The sequence below is a fragment of the Corvus brachyrhynchos genome, unplaced genomic scaffold, assembly GCF_000691975.1.
Source record: "Corvus brachyrhynchos isolate BGI_N302 unplaced genomic scaffold, ASM69197v1 scaffold266, whole genome shotgun sequence".
Lineage (NCBI taxonomy): Eukaryota > Metazoa > Chordata > Aves > Passeriformes > Corvidae > Corvus > Corvus brachyrhynchos.
In genome coordinates this window covers 1,413,878-1,431,032 of record NW_008238633.1, presented here as the reverse complement: position 1 = coordinate 1,431,032, position 17,155 = coordinate 1,413,878, and the positions used below count along the sequence as shown (strand labels likewise).

The 17,155-nt window shown below is 46.3% G+C and overlaps 1 protein-coding gene across 3 annotated transcripts in view; it reads right to left on the bottom strand.

The window, feature by feature from the left end:
* IQSEC1 (IQ motif and Sec7 domain 1) overlaps positions 1-17,155 on the bottom strand; it is a 165,308-nt gene that overhangs the window by 144,221 nt on the left and 3,932 nt on the right. For all 3 annotated transcript variants that reach the window (XM_017737299.1, XM_017737300.1, XM_017737301.1), the window contains exon 2: positions 15,856-15,942. In XM_017737299.1, the coding sequence (XP_017592788.1) occupies positions 15,856-15,942 (87 nt within the window). The remainder of the gene's footprint in view (positions 1-15,855; positions 15,943-17,155) is intronic.

Below are 17,155 nucleotides of genomic sequence, written 5' to 3'. Positions count from 1 at the left end.
CCAGCATTGTTTTTCAAGGTGCTCTCTTGCCAGAGGAACTGATTTCCTCTTACAGTATTGCAGCGATGCGGTTTTGGCTTCGCTAGAAGTGAAGCCCATCATTTCAATTGCACTTATTCCCAGAGTTACACAGAGATCACATGCTTATTAACAAGCTGCACTACTATTTGCCACTCAAATTTAGAACCTTGACAACAAACCCAACCTGTACATGTGACGTGGGAATTGAGGTTTTCCAAAGAAGGAAGAGAAGGAGCGTTGGGATAGCAGCAGCCAATTGTATATAACTCAATTTGAAGACATTAAAGCTTCCAGATCTATGTTTAATCCCCTGTGAGGCCAAGGTCCAGCTTGCCAATGTAATCTGAGAGCTGAAGTGTTTGAAAACGTCTTGTTCAACAACATGGTTGGACAGACTTGCTCTCCACCAGAAGTCCTCACTGGTGCCCCTGGCCAGGAGCAGCTTTCCCTTTTTGTTTGTGTATCATATGCACAGAAAATGATGCTTGTGAGAGCCACAAATCTCAAAGCACTTTCACGTTATGTGAAAGGTTCCTTCTTGACTGTGAACGGAGCACTGAGAGTACGTGAGTGAGGCAAACTGCTCCACTCTGTGTGAGCAAAATCCCAGCAAACAGCCCAGTCTCAGCAGACAGGGACACCCTGCAGAGTTCCCCCGGGGGGCACAAACATCCCAATCCTCCAAGTATCCTCCCATGGCATTTGAGATCACCCCACCGAAAAACAACAGAAAACATGGGCTGGTGAGTAAAACTGAACGGGACGTGCAACTGGTGTTTGAATCTCACGTCTCCTTTTGCCAGCTCTATCACTGTCCTCCAAAACAGCTTCCAGCAGCTCTGTGCAAGTGATGCAGTGGTGAGTAAAAACCTCACCAAAGTGAAGACAAAAGGAACACACCCCAAACTGGCCACATCACATCATATCCTAAGACAGACTTACAACAGCATCACTCGAAACTGAGCCTGTTCCTGTAGGGTGCAAGTGCTGCAGGTGTGTTTGAGCACACTGTGACAGTTCCTGCTGGCACCTCAGGGACAGATTCCACTCCAGCTTCCCCTGGTTTATAGGCTAAAGGTTTGTTTCTCACCTTCCCATCAGCAGCCCCTACATGCCCAGCTCAGAGTGGGAGCTGGGACACATCTGCAGCTGGAGCGGCTCCCTGCACTCTGCATCCTGTGGGAGCTCCCACAGGGACAGCAGAACAGCGGGGCTGGAGAGGAGCCTGCTCCCCCTCCCAGATCCACAGGCAGCAGGAGCCCAGCCTGCACTGCCAGGGCTCATTTATCACCTACCATGACAAAGCCCTTCGTTCCTGCAGCTCTCCAGAACCATCAGCGTTGCCATTTCAGAATTCACATGACTCTCGACCTATTTCAATGCATCCCCTCCCAGTCAATGAATATTCCCCTGCACGCCAGTGCTGTTCTCCTGTGATCACCCGGCATTTCACAGAAGCAGCACATTACAAGATACTGTGGATCAATGAGCATCCCTCTTTTGTTTCCCAGGAAATGTACAGTTACACACGCTGCCAAGTACATCCACAGACCTACAGTCGATATGCTGCTTCCCTGTTATTCAGTAAAGCTGCATCTATTATCTTAATCCCATCATTTCTCAAAAGGAAAATTGACAGAGATATTTCAGATAAGCAGATTCAATGGCTTAAATTCCAGTGCACTCTATCAGTCTGACAGAGGTTATGATGCTCCTTTTTTTTAAGGAGAGAAAACACCCTCTTTATCACTCCACATGCACAGTCAGTGTTTCAGCGATCAAACTCCTCTGTAGGCTCAAACCTACAGGCTGAAAACAGGGTTGGATTTTTTCAAAAGCATCACTGCTTTCTGGAAGCAAAGGCTTGCAAACCTAAGTTAGATAACATGCAATTAGCAAACCAGCACAGAATCCGAACCCAAACCCAACTGGAGCTACGTCAGCAGGTCTGTGGCCAAACAACAAAACGTGGGGTTAGTGGTGTGTGTGCTGGGAAAGGGATGGGGAACTACAGAGCAGCTCCTCAACTGAAAGGAAAAAGGATTTTTCAGCTAACTGGCAGTTTATTTTTATCAATTTACTGAAATAATAATTTTCCCTGCCCTGAATTTTCATACTAAAAGGAGCCAGTTGAAACCACAATAAGATGACCATGGGATTTACACAATTCAAGAGCTCACAAGTGCTTCCCACACTCATCCTAAATTCCAGTATTTCCGAGTTCAGGGTGCCTTGGTACCCATGAGAACTCGTGCAGCTTCAGTGCAAACCCTGAGATCAGGGTATGCAGTCCCAGATGCATCCAAAGGTTCTGGCTGCCCTCTGGACGCAGCTGGATGTGTTTGGAGGCCACCCACACCTGGAAAATGCTCTGTGTATATTCACCTGCACACACAGTACTGAAATTGTTTTGGAAAAGCCCTCAAAACACAAAGAACATGGAAGGAAAATGTCAAAGTAAGCTTTAAATGAGTCTTCCCCACTCCTCAGTTTTACTCAGAGACCATTTTGCCATTTAACTTTTCCACACCAGAGAATCAGATGGAACAAAGACCTGGCAGAAACCTGCACATCTGGCTGGAGGAGGCACCACTCCTCCAGTTTTAGCCCCCAAAGCCCCACATTTTCCCACTCCAGGTTACAGATAAAGCATCTTACATGGACACTAACAAAAACTGCCTCCCAACTGTTCCTGCTCCTGGCTAATGTAACTGTGGGCTTTCTGCAGGGGGACTGAGTGCTGTGGCCGAGACAGGTCCTTAAATGAAACTTGAAAGCCAAGCTCAGCATTCATTTGGCCTCATCTGGAATGAAGCCATGGGTTTCCTGCTGCTCCACTACACCCATAAACCTCTGCCTCCCTTCATGGCTCTTTGATCATCCTTCAGTCTGTGATGAAGAACACCCAATGGGTTGATAACGCCTATTTGTTGTTTTCAGCTTTACTTTTAAAAGCAGTGTCTGCTTCCTTGCCTTAGCCCTGGCTATTTCCTTCCCTCAAAGCACTGAAGTAATTGACCCAAGGACTACTCCTGTCCATGTCTCCCTTGGAATCCAGCACAAAATTAAACACACAACTTCCATGAGCTCCCAAAAAGCTCAAACCAGAAAGCTCAAACCAAAAAGAAGAACAGTTTTAACAGACGACTCAATACTGAAGCTACAAAGCAGAAGACACGTCCTGGTGGGCTCCTGAAGAGCTCCGGGCACGTGGAGAGCACCTCAACCCCAGGCTGGATGCTGGAGGCACCTGCAGCGCCCCGGGAAGCTGAGAGTCCCCCTAACAAAGGGCACAGGGAGGTGGCTTTAGCAGACCCTCCGTGACCCCAGTAACCAAACTGGTTTGTCAGGGCCGTGTGCCACGGCCAGGACAGCGCCGGCAGAGCCGCCCGCGCTCTGAGACAGCTCCTGATTAATCACACCCCTCGCTGGGTGACAAAGGAAAATGATTTGAGCAACATTTCCTGATCGAGATTAATTATCCTACCAGCCCAGCCCCTGGCAAAAGCGTGTCATAAAGCAGCAATTACAACTAATTGAATTCTCTGTAAAAATGAATTTAATTGAAGAGAGCAAGATGGATTTCAACGCTATCCCATTTTCAGGTGTGCAATGCTCCAGTGATTGGCTTGAAAAAAAAAAATTCAGAGGTGAATGAGACGTGACATAATTTCTTTAGGATAAAATGCTTACATTAACGGGTCATAAATCGGGTTGATTTTATGCATTTGTTCTAGGAATGCATCAGCCAAAGCTCAGCAAAGGCCAAAGAGCACACAAATAACATAAAAAAAGCTAAATACTTGAATGGGTATGGAACAGGAAGGACTTGCTTGAACCACTAGAAATCAGAAAGGGACATATTTTCATTACAGTGTTTTGCAAATTTTCACTTGAATATGGGAAGTAAACATAAATCAAAGAAACAGCTTTTGGTTGTTTGAAATTCCAGCGTCCCAGCTTGTTTAGAAAATACAGATAATTATTTTCAAATTTTCTCAAATCTCAGGTCTAAAGGGAAAACAGCAACACCTGCATTTTACAGAAATGACTGGGATAAAACATTAACCGCACATAAAGGTGTTATCTGGGCACGTGGAGGAGGCTCTTGCTCGTCAGGGTCCGTGGAACCTCCCCATCAGCACCTTTATTTCATAAAAGTTTTAACACCAAATGCTTGCCTCGCACTCATGATGGAACCAGAACATGTTGAGCAGCCTGGTCTAGGGGAGGGGTCCCTTGCCCATGGCAGGGGGTGGGACTGGGTGATTTTTAAGGTCCCTTCCAGCCCAACCCACGCTGCGATTCTGTTTCATTCTGCATCAGCTGCACAGCTCATGTCTCCTTCTGACCCTGTAGCCTTCTGCTGCTGAAACCAAAACTGACTGGCTCTGACGAGTCCCTCCCATCCCCAAGAAGGTCCCCAAGGTCTCTTTGGAGGGTCACTGCCTGGACATCTCCGGGTTGCAGGGAGGGAGCCGGATGGCTGAGTCACAAAAGGTCAGCTCGCAGCCGGGAGCAGGAGGCTGGAGTGGATCCAGACACAGCCAGAAAAACTCCCTCAACTCATTAATGGCATTTCTCCTCGTGGACGGACTCGGTGCAGTTCTCTTTCCTCATCCATCCATTTGTGGCAGCTCATCACAAGGAGTGATCCCTGATCCCAGTGAGGAACTGGGCCCTGGAGTCCCCAGCTCCCTGCCCGGCAGCCTGGGCTCATCCTGAACACCCAGAGCCCCTTCCCTCTGCCAGGAGAGCGAGGCAGCAGGGGAGGGAAGGGGATAGACACCGGGGGAATGGGGAAAAACCCCAGGGAATGGGGATAAACACCCGGAGAAGGGGGATAAACACCCGGGGAATGGGGATAACCCCCTGGGAAGGGGGATAAACACCCGGGGAATGGGGATAAACACCCAGAGTAGGGGGATAAACACCCAGAGTAGGGGGATGAACACCCGGGGAATGGGGATAAACACCCGGGGAATGGGGATAAACACCCGGGGAAGGGGGATAAACACCCGGGGAATGGGGATAACCCCCTGGGAAGGGGGATAAACACCCGGGGAATGGGGATAAACACCCAGAGTAGGGGGATAAACACCCGGGGAATGGGGATAAACACCCGGAGAAGGGGGATAAACACCCCGGGAAGGGGGATAAACCCACGGAGAACGGGGATAAACCCCCGGAGAAGGGGGATAAACACCCCGGGAATGGGGATAAACCCCCGGGGAATGGGGATAAACACCCGGGGAAGGGGATAAACACCCGGGGAAGGGGGATAAACACCCCGGGAATGGGGATAAACCCCCGGAGAACGGGGATAAACCCCCGGAGAAGGGGGATAACCCCCCGGTGCTGTTCAGCCCAGCCCCTCTTGGACAGGGTTCTCCCAGCCCCATTCAGCTGCTGCAGTTTGGGGAGTTAAATGAAAATGGGAAACCACAGAACCACTGAGGTTGGAAAAGACCTCCAGGATCATCAAGTCCAGCTTCCACCTGAACACCCCCATGCCATAAACCATGTCATGAAAAATGAGAGGAAAGGTTCAGAATGCCAAACTCCTTGTAAATACAGGTGTGATACCCTTAACTAAACTATTATAAATTACTTCAGTGGAGGTAGAATAATAAACCTGGTTTTTTCTGCTGCTTTGACAGCAGATCAGTCTATCTAGACATAATAAAGTCTATAGGATCATACTGTTCCATACCTTTCAATTATCAATTTCTTTATTTGAAAACCTGCTAGCCTAGGAGAGGTATTGCTGTGTGTCTGCCTTGTTCTCATAGCCCTTCCTACAGAACCACCCGTGACAGTGGGATGTGAAACACCCCCTGTGGCTTTTCCTGTGCTGTTAAACACAAACCTTCCCTGGGACATATCCTGGCACTGCAGAGAGGTGGGGCACAAACCAACGGTGGATTTAGGGTAATAATTATAACATTTATAGACAACTTTTTTGATAACTGTGATAAAATATACAAACAGCATTGACTATAGGGCATCCTGGCATATATATGCATATATGTATCCATATATCCCATCTCCAGTGGTCACACAGTGCAGAAGTACATCAAGCTGGCTTCCTCCCTCCTGTCCTCTGCAGCTCCATGGACTAAGCCAGGCAGGAGGGATTTACCGGGAAAGCTTTGGGAAGGCTGCATTGGAGCTCCCTCTAGCCCCCACGCCAGGAAATAGTCAATTATTGCAAAAAAACCCCCAAAAATTCTACCACCACCCGCACGCAGTCCTGGCACAACATAAAGACAGCGAGTACCTCCACAAATGCTTGTGTATATGTATTTTTGGGGTTGTATTTTCTCAGAACTCCCTGCTCCATTTCGGTATTTGAGGTGAAAAAGGAACTAGTGCTGCCCGTCAAAATGATTCTTCTGGCAAATAAATATCCCAGAACACAAATGTTCCCCTGGCAAAACTGTGGCTCAGGGGGGTCCAGAGGGGGCTCAGCCTTTCCAAGCAGGGAATTCCGAGCAGCCAAGTGCCCACCTCTGGCCAGTGACCTCAAGTGCTGTCCCAGTGCTGCTCCATTCCATCCCTGGGCACCTGCTTAAGGAAGGAGCTCCCTCGGCCATAAATTACTTCATAATTCCAGCTCCTCATGAATCCTGAGCTGCCTGGAGTGGTGGCAGTCCATATTCCATGACAGAGCTGCTGGCTTGGCTAAGAGAGCATCTTAAAACCTTGATTGCAGCTGTGATAGATCTACCCTGCTGCATTTTTCAGGGGATTATTTCTTCTCCTACATTACACAGTATTTTCCTTCAGCTAGTTAAAATCTACTTTGGGATATGAATATCTTAATTTGTCTCAGTTGAACGGGTTTGGTTTGTTTGGGGTTTTTTTTTTTTTTTTGCTCCATCTAGTGGTGCACAAAAATCCATCCCATTCCAGCCCAGGGTGTCCACACGCTGCCCTGAGCTGTTTTAGTGACTTCCCACGGCTGGTTATGGAGAGAAAATAATACAAGTGCAGAAAATAACAGCAAGGCACTGCTTGCTCTGCAAAGCTGGAGTCTCACCCACCGGTTCCAGGAAAAACCATGGAAGAGGTTGGGTTTTTTTTTTAATATGTTTGCAAAGGAGAACTCCACACTGCAGAAGAAAACCAAACCAGCCTGATCCAAAACAGTGCAAGTGCCTAAAGGTGCCGAAGCAGAAGCTCCCCATCTGAATTCCCCCAAAGCAGCAGCTTTTATTCAGCCCTCTGAGTTCATGGAAGGAGAAAATAAGAAAAAAAAGTAAGAAAAATGCCGTTTCTACTTCACCTTCCATTCCAAAACGCACAGTAAGACAGTCTTCACTCTTCACAGAAACAGTACAGATTCACCTAGGAATGGGAATTTTTCTGCTGGTACCTTTCTCTGTTTTATAATAACATGCAGCATTTTAGGTCATCTACTCCTAACTCTGGTTAACTAAGAGAGCCCCTACCAGGCTCTGCTGCTAAGCCCAGAGATGCACAGCATGTTTTATTTAGCCAGCCATGATTTATTCAAAGAGGGAAATGTTTACTCCTGCATTTCTGGCTTCCACTGCACCAGGGAAGGTCAGCTCTCTGTATGCTCCTGAAGAGAAAATGCCACAGAGTTCAGGGATACTACAGCTACAAACTCAAACTGCTCCAAATCCCTGCAACCCCTAATGACCTTATTTCCCCTTAGTTGGAAAACTGTGGGATAGAAACACCCCATGCCAGTGTCCTGTGACAGCCAATAAGGCTGGTCAGGCTTTGCCTTCTTTTTCTCCTGAGACCCATCATTAACTGCAGCCACTTTCAGGATAATCACCCCCTGGCTCTTCAGGCTGGGGGTTTAATTTGCACCCTTAAATCAGTCTTGCTTCTTTGTTTTCCTGTGCACAAATAGATAAAAGGTACTCACTGGAAGATTGGACAAATCTTCCCCTCTGGAAGGGAATAATTACAGTGCTCCAGAGTTCAGTACACTGAGGAGAGAGTGGTAATCACTGTTTACGTCTGGAAGGGAGATAAGCAAGTCAAAATATCAGAAATTCCTACTGCTTCTATCTTCTGGAAGCAACTCTGAGAAACTCTTAATTACAGAGTAAAAGACCCAAATGGTGAGCAGTGTTCAAACATTTCAGTGTTTCACCCTGCCCAGTAAACATCAGAGCACTTCCAGGGATATAATGAACTGCACTCACCCACCACGCTATTTTCTACATACATTATTTTGAAATTATACAGTGGGAAGGGAAGTTCTTTCTCTATATTGTAATGAAAAGTGATTAAGAAACACAGGAAACTGAGAATGTTCAATACCAAAGAACAGCAGCAGCCACAGAGTGTGAGCAGTGAGCAGAAATGATGCAGAAAAACTTGCAAAATCATGAAGGCAGATTATTCTTGTGCCAGCAAATCCTTCCCCAGGCCTGGGACACTGCACAGTCATAGCCAAGGCGAGCACAAGGAAACATTACACAGCAAGGGTAGAGACAGCGGATCAAACCTCACAGAAAAGCAAATAACCCATATTCTGCTTTTATAGAGAATCCTTTGGGGGGAAAAAGCACATTGTAAAGATGAGAGTGAGCCTCAAGCTGCCTTCACAGTTCTCCCCCCTTGATCCTGGTGATTCTCCTTTTATCCCATCCTCAAAGCCCCACACAAGTACAAATAAATACCTGCTTTCCACCCTGCATCAAGCCACCTCTGCCTCTACACGAGCCCCAGACAGTGTGGAGCATTATTTTACCTCATGATAGCAACTACAGATTTAAGAGTCTTTTTCTCCTCTCCCAATCACTCTTCCTTGCTATTTTCAGGGTAGTAAATGCCGCTGCAGAGAAATTCTGTTCCTTGATATACCTCCTTGGACTGGTTACGTTTGGAAGACCCAGCCAGCAGAAATTCACTGGCTATTTTAGAGCCACGGGATGTGTCTGGAAAGGTGTAGCCAACAAAGAGCCTTCTGGGCAGTGGGAACTTGGACACCCATGGACACACTCTCATTTATCCAGCTGCACTCATGGGGTGTTCAGCTGCAAGTTCATTCCTTCAGCGACAGCCTTGTGCACAGCTTTGAGGGAAATATTTTCACTGATGAGGCAATAGAAGCACATGAGCAATGATCTGGTACTTTGGTTGATCCAAGACTTGCACAAAGGCCAAGGAAAGGAGAGGACAGAGCTCAAAGCAGCTTAGGATGGAAGCAGACATGGAGAGAGGATCTGCTGCCACAACAGAAATGTGCTGGCTCCTCAGAAGCAGCACAAAGGAAAGGAAGAAGGGTTAAATCTCTGTGCAGTAACATCCATAAAACGTCACATGTTGGTGTTTGCCCAACCTTGAAACAAACTTAAACAGCCTAACACAGACTCTCACAACAGCTCCCTCCCACCCCACATCTGGGAGAGAAGAAATCCCGTTGGGCTGTGCCCTCCATAGCACACAGCCACGAACAGACAGCAACAAAACTCACACTACACCTCAGGACTTATGGTACTGTTTATTTTAGTTCAAAATAAACTGTGCATTTGAGGAATCTGTTTACAGCTGGCATGTGTTCTCGGCACTGGGCAGGAGGAGAGAGCTGTGGGGAGGCCTGGAGAGGAGGCATTACTCAAACTGGCAGCACGGGGATCCCACGGCATCCGTGCAGTGCCAGTCCAAACACACCAGAAAGAGAGGAGAGGAGAGATGGACTGTACAGGTGGAGCACTGACTGCACCCAGCGACCCCCAGCTTCGCTGTTATCTTGAGGATGGGCTACTAGACCCCGAAGGTGGACAGCAGAACTGGTGCAGGACACTATCTTCCCTGCCGAGGAAGGGGGGGGCAAGAAAGAAGAGAGACAGAGGAAGAGAATCACAGGGAACAGCATTAGGAAAATTCAGCTTGAAATTTGTTTGCTTTTGTTTTCAAATCCACAAGTAGTGTGAGTTGTTTGTAAGCACCCCCCAGTTCACCCATTTCTGTCTCAGAGACAGGACTCCCCACACAGGGAGGAACAGCCCAACGAGCCAAGGCCAACGCTGACGACTTAAACTCTGAGAAGAACAGTGCTTTGAAAGGGCCATTTCTGTTCTTCCCATTAGAACAATTACATTAAGTAGTTCTATACATACCCAGCCTAATGTGGCCATGGCTCTTTTACTTTTAACATGCTCAGAACTTTCCCTGTGTGTTTTCACTGCCCACGTTCCTCTGGAAATGCTGAACAGACGCATTCCCCTTCTGTGGGTGCCTCACACACACAAATCCTGGGGATGACCAGGTCTGCTCTCCACTCCCCCCACCCTCCCAAGGTCCAAGGAAGAGCTCTGTCTCCATGAGGAGTTGCCAGCATCATGAATGGTGCCACAAGGCAGGAGCAGTTTGGAATACCCACATCTGTAATGCTAAAAGTGCTTTATGGCAGGGAAGGAGATGCTGGCGCAGCAGGAGGCTCCAGCGAGGCCACTTCTGAACCAGTGACACAACCACGAGGGGCATTTCCTTTAAAGTAAAGACCAGGCTAGAGGAGGAGGATGGAAAGGAACACAATGGAGGAAGAAAAACAAGGAAATCCAAAACCAAATCTCATGCTATTCTGCCAGCTCTCCTGACTGTGTGCAGGAACACAATCCACCATTTGCCCTCCCTGCATCACGTAGGCATCAAGTGGAAAATTACAAGTATTACTCGAATTATGCCAGCTTTCCTTTGCCATAGGGTGTGAGCACAGATGCCTTATGTAATCAGCTGAACCTCACACTGACGTGGGGTGGGATTTGGTCACAGTTTGGATCTGGTTCGCTGTGTCCATCTGCATCCTGCCTCTCTGGGCGACGTGCTGCTGGTCTGGGCCATGCTGCTCTCACTCCTTTGCTCAGTTTGAAAATTAAAATATCATCAAGCTTTTATATCTCTGCATATTCTAGAGAGGCTCGAGTGTTTAAACATGCTGAGGCAACTGCAGTTAGAAATTAGATTCCTGTTCAACATTTTTTTGGTAGAAAATGTCAATGAATAGTCATAGCAGTACTAAAAAGAATTCTGAAGTGCAGCTCCTTCAGATATGTCTTCACCTGTGACTAAGCATTGACTGGAAGCTACCACAGGACCAGGGATTCTGCTGCATGGTGTGGGATGTCCCTAGAGATATTTGCAGGGAGGATGCATCAAGTGTTTACTTTGTGTCTCAGGGAAGAGTACAGTGCCCAGCAGAGGGAAAAAACCAAACTGAGAGTTGCAAAGTACATTTATCTATAAAGAGATATTTTTAATTTCAGGGATATAAGCTATTTCCCAGTTTTCCCTGGCTGTGCTAGCATGCAAGAATTCCCACTGTGCTCTTGAGAAGAGTTAAGGAAAACCAAACCACTCTAAAACATGATAGAAGCATCTGAAAGCTTGGCATGGTTGCAGGGGGAGCCTCTGTGTTAACCAGCTATGGTGGCAAAACAGCTCCAAAGCCTCTCAGGGGCTCAGACAGAAAGAAATAGCACAATCAATCCTTCTATCATCGTCCACACAGTGGTTTGTTGCATGTAAGCCAACATTACCTGGTGAAACAAAGATTCCACATTAAATTTCACACAAGTACAGTATTTTCAGAATGATGGTTTTACCTCCCAGAGGTGCTGATTAAACATTAAGCAGGCAGAGACTGCAAGAAAATGATGGGATTTCTTTGGTACTATAACATCCTTTGCATTATCATTTTGTTTTCACAGGTCTCACTGGGGAAAAAAAAAGAAAAGAAAAGAAAAATCTCTAGCTTCACCATTTAAAAAATGCTCTTTGGACATGATAAGGGCATCTAATTTGAGATTAGAAGGATGGAAGGTAGAGCAGATGGAGACAGGAATGAGTGACAGCCAACATCTCATGCAAATGAGAACAAGGAGATCACAGTTATGAATAAATACACCCGATGGAAAGATGCTCAGACATTAGTGGTAAGCAAATCTGTCCACAGTTGGAGTTTGCATCCATCAGCCTATTCCATATCCACACAGGGAATACAGACAGGAATAGGACTGGATATCCTCAGCATGGGCACTTCTGTACATGAAATTGTGCTGTGTGCGAGGTACCTCCCACCTGCACAGATGGGCTGAGTTCTGACTGAAGCTTGCCTAAAGATGTGTCACAGAATCCCAGACTGGTTTGGGTTGGAAGGGACCTTAAAGCTCATCCCATCCCACCCCTGCCATGGGCAGGGACACCTCCCACTGTCCCAGGCTGCTCCCAGCCCCAATGTCCAGCCTGGCCTTGGGCACTGCCAGGGATCCAGGGGCAGCCCCAGCTGCTCTGGGCACCCTGTGCCAGGGCCTGCCCACCCTCACAGGGAACAATTCCTTCTTAATACCTATTTTAAACCTATTCTTTATCAATTTAAAGCCATAGGAAACATGTCTAGAAAATGCTGGGAACAAACTGTTCTTCAGACAAGATACAGTTGATTGAATTCCCTTTCTCTGTTTCATGTCTGGGCTTTGCTCTGCTCAGATTCCAGCTGCAGGGCCTCTGAGATGATGATGCAGCTGGATCAAGCCAGAGGCTCAGCCACTGAAGTACAGGACTACCTGCATTTCTACTTTTGGAAGCCTCTCCGGGGTGTCCCACGTTTCCTTTGCTTTGCCCTTCGCACCAGATATAAAATCTGTGTCCCAATGATCTCTGACAAATCCAGAGCAGCTCGTGGAACCTGCAGCTTCCAACTAGAGGCCGTTGTTTCCAAGGCTCTACTCGGGAGGCAGGAAGGGGAAGGGAGTCAGAGAAGCCAAGTTACAGACATTTCCTGGTCTATTTTTTAATTCCCAAACAGAAATAACCCGAAAAGAGCAAGCAGAGGAGGCATATGGGCTGACTGGAACCCAGACAAGTATCTAGCTGGAAATACACTACATGCTCAGGCTTCCCAAGACTTCCCTTGTAATAGGAGAATGCAAGATAACTTGTATTATTTCTGCCTATTTTGAGCATTGTAAAACGAGCAAGGGATTGCTGCAATAGCTGCAGTTATTAAAAATGCATTATTTCCCTATTAACAATTCAAAACAGATGCCAAAAATCGTCTCGACTAGAAATAAAACTGCTGGAGTGAATAAAACATCCAGCAATTAGCTAACAGCAAATCAGAGATGCTCCAGATTTCACTGTAGTGCATTCATTAATTGCTTCTTTCAGATCAAATTTAATTTTTAATTCTGGGCTACAAAATTAATCCCTCTGCGTATTTTCTAAATAAAGCCTCAAAACTGAAGCTAGACCAAAGCATCCATGTCTGTTAGTTTTGTTTCTAATGATTTCTATTTATAAACTGATAAATGGGAAGACTAAAAGCTAAATTTAATACCATTAAGTGTATGTGGAAATGCAAAGCCCAATCCTGTTAGAGCTTGAGTAGCTCATTTTCATTCACAGCAATGGGATCCCCATGTACAGGTCCTGGAAAAAACAGGTGCATCATTTGCACTTGACTCAGAGATCACAGTTGTGGGGATGGCAGTTTGGGTATAATAACTTCAGAAATTGAAATTATGGGTGAACCAAACCAATCTTTGCCATGAGGACCACTGTAAGAGCCTGGCTCCAGCACAGCAGCACATCTGTGAGCAGGGACAGCACTCACATCGCTGTGTAGTTGGAAACTAAATTCTACAGAATAAAATATTCTATTTTGCAGCTCTTTTTATTCTTCCCAAGAACAGAGTGGGATGTGGGATGAAGGATAATTTGTGTTAGCAGGGACTGGTGGAGGTATGGACAGTCCAGTCCAGTCCCTGCTCAGAGCAGGGCCAGCTACAGCCAGTTGGCTGAGGAAGAGACCCCGCTTCCTCTCCTGGCCTCTGTTTCAACATTTGACCATGCTCATGGTGCAATTCCCTCTCTCCCCACCTTGTATCTAACTGGAATTTTCCTTACTGCAATTTGTTTTGGTTGCCTCTTGTCCCTGGAGGAGACTGGCTGCACCTCCTCCATATGCTCCTATTCACAGAACCCAGACTGGTTTGGGTTGGAAGGACCTTAAAGCCTTGGGCAGGGACACCTCCCACTGTCCCAGGCTGCTCCAAGCCCCATCCAAGCTGGTCTTGGGCACTGCCAGGGATCCAGGGGCAGCCACAGCTTCTCTGGGCACCCCGTGCCAGGGTTTGACAACTCTTTCAGTGAACAATTTTTCCCTGATGTCCACCCTGAGCCTCCCCTGGCCCAGCCTGAGGCCGTTCCCTCTCCTCCTGTCCCTGTTCCCTGGGAGCAGAGCCCGACCCCCCCGGCTGCCCCCTCCTGTCAGGGAGCTGTGGAGGGCCACAAGGTCCCCCCTGAGCCTAAATGTCATTGAGAGCAAACAAGGCCACTGATGAGCTCCTTCCACCCCCCAGTCCTGAACCATCAGCTCAAGGTCCTGCGGCACACGTTTGGGCACTCTGAAAACTGCACAGGCTCTGCAGATCCAGAGCAGGGAATTCAGGTTCCCAAAAAAAAGCTGGAGAAGTTCAGGGTTTTTCAAGCACAAAGTTATGCTGCTCTAAGCTTTAATTCCAGAAGAAATATTACTGGTAAAAATAATACCCTGCATGGAGCAAGATACCAGACGTTCAAGCTGGTTTTCCCATCAACATCCCCACAGGAAGATCCTTAAAATTAAAGCACTATCAACTAAGGACACAGGAAAACTAAAAGCCTCACTAAAAAGCAAGCAGGGAATCAAATAGTTTTCAGGCCCTGCTCCTCACCAAAGGAGCTGTCTTACAACCCAACTATGGACTCACTACCACCAAATAAACGAAGGGCTCTGATGGGAGAAAAAAACCAAACACACGAACAGATGCTGCAACGTAAACCAACAGGGTGAATCCAAGCATGCATGGTTAGAGATAACTACAGGATGAAATATTCAAACCAGAAATATGTTTATGCATTTACAGATTTAGGATTCATTGTTTGCTTTTGTCTTTCCTTATCACCCGTGCAAAGCGATTTTGATTTTTCAGCACCAGGCTTCCAATATTTTGGTATTAATATTATTCATGAGCTGGCAATTATCACTAAATCGATCACTAATAGCAGAAGTAAAAATTAAAGACAATATTCTCCATGGCATGCACAGTTTTTTTAACAGTTTTCACATTTCCAATGACTTAGATTAGCTGCCCTTTGATGCTTCTCTAAGATGTTACAATAAACACTGGCACTGACAGTGAATTGTACTATGGGATGTAATTGCTGCTCTCCACACTGGATCAAAGAGAACACATAGATAGTAAAGGCATCTATGTTAAAAGAAGCATTATGAGCTGAAAACATGTATTTTTGATCTATTCAGGGCAGACTCTGCTTGGCATCAATGGCCTGGCTGTGTTTAAAATCCTCTTATTTCATTCAAATCCAAGGCAGTGCTGAGCCCTGTGCAGGTCCATGCCTTTAACCTTCAGAGGGTTAAACACATGGATGGATTCCTCAGCTACTGGCATGGAACAGGCAGGGGTTAAAAAAAAGTGTTGCCCTGAACAACATCAATATCCTCCATAAATTATATAAATATTTCAGCATATTTGTCATGTAAGAACTAAACCTGCACCTCCCTTTCCCTATCTTTCCAGAGGGATGTGCCTGTTAAAGCACATGACACTCCTTTTACTGAGTAATTCCAGAGTGCCTGACAGAAGGACTCACTGCAGTGATGGCTCTGTTCACAGCTACCCTACAAGACGTCCAAAATATTGGATGTTTATTCCAATATTCTTTTTTTTTTTTTTTTTTTTCCTTTTAAAACTTAAGCAACTAGTTGCTTGTCTCATGTCAAATGGCAACGTCAGATCTCTCTCCAAAAAGCAGCGGTGGGTGGAGCATGTCTACTCTTACCTGTACTCTGAGTGTGTGGCAGGGACAGCTAGCTGGGAATGGTACAATGGAGCTGGACAGCAAAACTGGTGCAGAGTATTTAAAGACCTACGACACAAGGAAAAACACAAAGTCAAACCACCAGGTGTTGAGAAAGGGGCTTTTTAGGGGAAGGCAGGTGCTGACAGGAATATTGGAAACTCACGAGAACGGTGACTGAAATTTGAGGCACAGCTGTCAATTCTGGATCCCGGGGGATAGAGGGGAACAGTCCCAGCTTTTAAATGCACACATCAAAATGACGGTGAGGAGCTGTGGCAATGAAGAATCAAAGGTTTGTTGCAAGGTTAAGATCAAATGCCAATTTAAGGCTTGGGGTTTGCCTTGCCACGCGGAACGAAGGCAAAAGCTGAAACACTGAGGGATAAAATCCCTATGGAAATGAAGCTTTAGGCTTGCATCTTACTCTGCACCAGTCAGGCTGTTCTCTGTTCATGGAATTAAAGCACAGTGCTCTGCATGAGGAGGGAGAATGCAATGGACATGGACATAAAGCTTTCTTTGAGCCCAGCAATCACAGCCATATTGCAAAATACACCATTTGAAAATGTGAAAGAACCCCAGTTTCACCAATGTTTTAAGCAATATTCGGAACTGTACAGTAGCAGTTTAATTGCTGTCATTTGTTCAAAGCATAGAAAGAAAACAAAAAAAAAGCCTTACAGCACAAAGATATTCTGCACCCCAGATCATTAGATTGGTATTGTTTCACTAAATCAGAGGAGCCTCAAAACCAGACAAGGGGTCACACCTGAAGGAAAGCTTGGAAAATCTTTAAGCACCACACAGCACACGTCCCTGCGTTCCTGGTGTTTGTGCCAGGAAACATTAAACAAGGCTCAGCACAGCAAGTCCTCCATGATAAATCCACCTAATCAAATTTCTTAGGACACAGCATTCTTCTAGGAAATCATAAAAAAAAAAAAATCAATATCTCCTAGCTCTTTGAGTGGGCACCTATGGAAGGGGCCATTAAACTGAAAATCCTCATTTAACTTGTGAGCATCCAGCCTGACAGTTAGCAGAGGATGTGTGTGTGTCTCTGTGTGTACACAAATGCACTTTTTACCCCCCCATCTTTCTCTTGGTGTCTTGACAGAGGTCTCAGAAGACTGATTTTGATTCTTCTGCATCCCAGAGGCTTAAAGTGAATCCTGTGAGGTCACTTTCTTCAAGATCAAACAGAGTGGTTAAGCAAAAGGAAGTCAGGCTTTGTTCAGGAAGGAGCGAGTTACTAATCCTTAGGAAAAAAGACAAGGTC